At 40.2% G+C, this 5,228-nt stretch overlaps 4 protein-coding genes across 4 annotated transcripts; all 4 read right to left on the reverse strand.

Moving 5' to 3' along the window:
• Positions 1-174: 174 nt before the first annotated feature.
• On the reverse strand, positions 175-510 carry TM35_000461600 (Heat shock protein 67Bb; the record flags this gene model as incomplete). The annotated part of the gene is made up of 1 exon (XM_029030339.1): positions 175-510. The coding sequence occupies one exon, from the start codon at positions 508-510 to the stop codon at positions 175-177; it is 336 nt and encodes a 111-aa protein (XP_028878407.1).
• Positions 511-875: 365 nt separating this feature from the next.
• Positions 876-3,350, reverse strand: TM35_000461610 (DnaJ chaperone protein; the record flags this gene model as incomplete). The annotated part of the gene is made up of 1 exon (XM_029030340.1): positions 876-3,350. One exon carries the CDS (start codon positions 3,348-3,350, stop codon positions 876-878), a length of 2,475 nt encoding a protein of 824 aa, XP_028878408.1.
• Positions 3,351-3,908: 558 nt separating this feature from the next.
• TM35_000461620 (cytochrome b5-like) lies at positions 3,909-4,259 on the reverse strand (the record flags this gene model as incomplete). Its single annotated transcript, XM_029030341.1, has 1 exon — positions 3,909-4,259. The coding sequence occupies one exon, from the start codon at positions 4,257-4,259 to the stop codon at positions 3,909-3,911; it is 351 nt and encodes a 116-aa protein (XP_028878409.1).
• Positions 4,260-4,596: 337 nt separating this feature from the next.
• On the reverse strand, positions 4,597-4,986 carry TM35_000461630 (uncharacterized protein; the record flags this gene model as incomplete). The annotated part of the gene is made up of 1 exon (XM_029030342.1): positions 4,597-4,986. One exon carries the CDS (start codon positions 4,984-4,986, stop codon positions 4,597-4,599), a length of 390 nt encoding a protein of 129 aa, XP_028878410.1.
• Between the last annotated feature and the right edge of the window lie 242 nt (positions 4,987-5,228).

Genomic DNA, 5,228 nt, shown 5'->3' on the forward strand with positions numbered 1-5,228 from the left:
AAAAAAAAAAAGCAAAAATAAAAAAAAGCAAAAAGCAAAAAAAAAAGACTAATAATAATATATCCCTGACATTTTTTTCTGTGTAACTCCTTCGCTTTCATATCCGGTTTAATTGACAAATGCAGGATTGAGAGAGGTTGAGGAAGAAAAGAGTAGTACTGCCACATCTTGTGTTTACTCCTTTGTGAGCCTTGACCACTCATCCCAACCTCCAGGGTAGACTTTGGTTTTTTTATATCCACATCGCAGCGCAATATCTGCTGCCTTCTCTGCGCGAGTACCTTTCTTGCAGTACATTATCAAGGTGTCACTGGGCGGTGGCTTAGGGGCATCAAAGCTTCGAAGAAAAAATTCCTGTTCTCTCTCCAACGCCTTCTCCAGCAGGTCTAGTGGTACATTAATTGAGAGAGGAATCGCTCCACTAGCCTTCACCTCTTGCGGCTCACGTACATCAAAGATGTGTGTTTCACGCAGATGACCTTTGAGTTTACTGGCAACAACGGCTGCCATGAGTTGGTAAGTGAGTTGCTGCATGTTAACACTTCCCTTACTATACCTGTTGAGAAAAGAAGAAAAGAGAAGAAAACACATAGATACACCAGGAAATGAGAACAAAGTCACAGGGATAAAAAAAAATAATAATTAAAAAAAGTAGTAGTAGTAGTAGTAATAATAATAACAAAAATAATAATTATTATTATAAACAGACATGTCTAATACTTACCTATGTGTCTACGTTTTTTTTTCTTTTCTTTGATGGCGTCGGATGTACAAAAACATTATAAAAAAAAAAAAAAAACATCTTAAACAAAATGCAGAGAAACAATAAAAATAAAAATAAAAAAAAAAAAACAAATAGAAACCCAGTGAGAGGGTTATTTACTACTGAGAAGAAAAGCTACAGTATTTAAAGGGGATCCCTTAAACTTGTACCGCATCTCCACATTATTGCCCTTGTTTAGGTCAGTGAAAAATGGTGTTCTTCTTAGATGAATGGATTCTGTTGAATACGCTGCAGCGTGCAGTGTACTGAAACAGTTCTCAGCCACCTCTTGGTACTTCACCCGCACCTCATTCTGTAGCACGTAATGACGACGATCTAGAAGATCTGTCTCTATGAGAAAAATACAATGCTTGGCATGTGAGGCCCAGTAATTCACACGTAACTCAGCCTCCTCATCAGATTCAATAGCAGCAATTACATGCTGAAGAATAATGAAATCAAAATGAGAATCACCAATTTCATCACCATCAAAGATGAAAGTAATTGTTACATCGTTGAAGGTGAGAGGAGACGCAGGGAGAACGTTACGACACTCACCCGCTAATAGACGTTGAGCGGCAGGATTCATCATCAGTCGCTTTACTTCCTCCAAAGTCATTGAAGGTTTTTTTGGTTTTGCGCATCGTCCTGGTGGTGCAGGTCGGGGTAAAACAACAAGAAGATTAATATGTTCTGTTAAACCAGTGGCTTTTGTAGTCTCCTCGCATGGTTTTAGCTTTAGGTTTCGTACATTTTCTTCTGGAGAGATCCATCCATTTTTCTTAAAATTGAGTATTCTATCTTCCTGTTGATAGTCAAAGGAATCATTCTGCAACCATCCACTTACCTGTTTCTCACGCGCAGAGACACCATTACGGCGTGCCTCTTCAATCTGTCTTCGTCTCTCCAATCGTCGTTGCTGCTCCTCAGGTGGCATGTCCTTTAAATATCTGGTCCCGCCAAAGTGAAAATCCTTCAATTTAACATTTAGTTTACGCATACTTATGGCTTCACACGGCATACCATTTTCATGAACACAAGCGTAATTCAAATGTGCTGCAAACAAAACCCAAAAAGAGAGTTCCTCTTCCTTTGATGGAGCTTCCTTGTTTAGTAATCCCAACATCACTTGTTTTGCCACTTCACAAAGGTCAAAAAAGGCTGTATTCATTGCTGAGGTATTATTCCATGTAAAATTGGTACGATCTGGATTATTTTGCAACAGTCGATCCCAGTCTATTTTAACAAGATTTAACCAAAGATTTCGACTTCGCATCCATATCTTCATGAGTTCTGGTCCAACTTCATTTTCCAAGTTTTTTTCTTCAAAAAGGTACTGTTTTTCTTTGGCGAGTTTCAAAAGGGTACTTGTATCACTACACCATCCTATATTTGGCGTTTTAATGACAACTGGAGGATGTACCGGAATTAGTTGCTCCATTGGTCGATGTGGTAAACCATCATTAGTGAATAGAGGTTCACCAAATAAGAGAATCTCTAATTCTGGTTTTCCCAGTAGCAATTCATGCAACCGCAAAAGTTTAGAGGCACATTTTCGCAAACAACAGATTCCTGCTGCTCCGTTAAATGGTGAAAGTGAAGAAGAAAAAACTGGTGCCGGTTTATTGAAATTATCTCCATTATCTTTCTGAACAATAGTATCTACAACAGGAGGTGGCGAAGCTCCAATCTCTTTAGCATGAGCAAGGCGACGTGCGTACTCTGCAACACAACCTGGTTCTCCTAACGCTGCTCTGTAGTAAAAGACACACGTTAAACGATCCCAATTATCATTAGGATTATTTATTTCAGGTTCTGTGTTCGAATGAAAAAAATGAGTGTTGAAGAGGAGAACATCTCTTGGTTGCATGCGAAAACACACACCAAAATCATCAAGCGCCAAAGAGAGACCTTTAAAATTACCCTCAAGTACGGCCAATAGACCATAACCCATATCAAAATCACCGGCATCTGTATGTGAGGCTGTGCGAAAACGCTGGTTAATAGTTAAGGTAGAAAAAGGAGATCCATGAATACGAACAACATCAGGAATTGCATCATTTTGTGCAGCCCATTGCTTTGGGAAAATAGCCTTGTAAACAGCGCTGATATAATCAATCATAGGGAAAACGTCAGGCCAAGATTGGATATGTTCACATGTAAAAGATGTTTTACGGCACTTCAACTCCACAGGGGATCCTCGGTAGTCAAAATATCCAGCGATACCACTAAGTGGTGATTGTCCCCCATACATATTTGATCGAAGAGAAGTTTTACTTGCTGCAGGACGCAAAACATTTGCTGCCATGCTAGCAGCGAACGCTGGAAGGGCCCCAGGCAGCAAGACACCACAAACTTTTCCTTTAGAGTCTCTGAAAACGCTGGCACCATAAAAATCAACAGTGTGGTCTGCGTTATCATGGAATGGATGTTTCTTTACAGCTTCAGCGTACGCCTTCTCAATTTCCTCTGCTGTTCGAGGTATACTTCTGGAAGAAAAGTTGATACCTTCAAGGTGTTCCTTCTTTAGTTTCCCCATAAAAGCATTTTCAGCTGCATCAGGTGCCCTCTTAATCGGTTTTGGCATTCTGCAATTAAATCAATTACCCTCGTTTATTCCAACACCCACGCAATTCCTCTCTCTCTCTCTCTTAATATACACAAGTATACACAGATGGATGGATACGCTTGTGAATAAACGAAAGAAACTATCCAACAGACTCTGTAAGTCAAGCTATTCCCTTTTACCTTCTTTTTTTTTCTTACCCAACACAAAACACTCCCCGTGAGCAAGCTTGATATTATGCGCCTCAACCCCCGAGGAAGAAAAATAAACAAACAAAGAAAAAAAAAAAAGGTTGGATTAAAATATGTATAATGGATATCCCAGAAAGGAAATATATGATGGTTATCAAAGTAGGGAAATGCAAATACTGACATTTCCTTTTATGTGGGATGCGACATCCGAGTAACCCTCTACTTCGAAATAATAATAAAAAAAGAAATAAACATACCAATTTACGAGTCTTTCTTGTGGAATTTATTTAAACAGTTTTCACTGTAGTACAGTCAAGACGTAGAAAAAGAAAAAAAAATGTCCTGATGGAAGAAAAAAACCAATGCAAAAAAAAGAAGAAATCTTTAATTATGGAGAGAAGATGAGATAGATAACAATGGCGATGAGTACAAATACAATTGCAAGTCCTGAAAAACTGCTCTTGGAGCCATGTACAGGTTGCTTGAGAGCTGCAAAATCGTTTGGATCTAACTCGCCAATGTAATACTTCTTCAATTCTTCCTTTGCTGAGTCACTGTGACCGACAGAATTGAAGTCATCAGTGGCATCTCTTCCTGCTGCTGCAGTTAGAGTATCAACACCACCAGGGTGGGCGTCGACGAACTTTGTGACATCATATACTTTCTTGTTTATGATAAGCCAGAGGTCCTCTTCCTTGCTGTGCTTTGCCACCTCAATCAGAGAAATGACTTTAGACATGGTTTGTTTAAGATGTAAATGTAAATATTCCTAGCAAATACCCCTTAAAAAAGAAAGAAAGAAAGAAAGAAAGAAGCAAAATACGACGGATATGTTGTTATTATAATTGTTGTTCGCACAAGAGAAAATGAAGAATAAAGAAAAAAAAAAAAAAGAGGAAAGGTAAACATGCGAAATTCAATCAATATGCAGCAATGCAGCAACCACCAAAGAAGAAACTCGAACAAAAACAAACTGCATCTTTGTTTTTTTGTTTTTTTTTTAATCTTCTCCTTTTTCATATCTGTGATTGTGGTGTTGCTTTTACACGTAACAGAATGATTCTTTTAGGAGTCCCTTAGCAGGCACAACTGTGGCGCTGCATTACGGTCTGTGCGATTGCGCCAAACTCGACAAAGCCAATGCGCCGTGTGCCTGGCCGTTGAGTGTCGTGTTTTCTATCGCCCCGCATCTGCAGATGAAGTGGCGGTGGCGGTGGGAGTCCCGCCTCGCGGTGGAGTCTACACTCAATCTCGTGCAGCTCCGCATTCATCTCTCCGCGGAGTACATCCGGCGGGACGAAATTCTCCGGGCGGAGGCCGGCCACCCGCCGCTGCTGCTGCCGCTGGTGCTTCTGCTGTTTATATACACGCATCTCCACCCGCTCGAGGTTGGCGCTAAGATCCCGCATGCACGCCTTCATTCGCCGCTCGCGAATGCTCTTTCGCGCCCGCCGAACCAACTTCATCACGCAAAAGTAATCACAAGCTATACGAAAGTTATTTTCTTTTTTTTCTTCCTTTTCAATTTCTCTTTTTATGTGTTTTCCGCGTTACTTTTGTGGTTCTGCACCGCTTTCTCTCTCTCACTTTCTATGCGTGTGTTTGTGTGTCTTTGTCTTTTGTGCGACTGTAAAATTAGTTGTTGTTTTTTTAGTTGTTGTTGTGCAAAAAAAAACAAAGTCTTGGTCAGACGGTATGCCATCCACAA

The sequence above is a fragment of the Trypanosoma theileri genome (assembly GCF_002087225.1).
Source record: "Trypanosoma theileri isolate Edinburgh chromosome Unknown TM35_Tth_46_V1, whole genome shotgun sequence".
Lineage (NCBI taxonomy): Eukaryota > Euglenozoa > Kinetoplastea > Trypanosomatida > Trypanosomatidae > Trypanosoma > Trypanosoma theileri.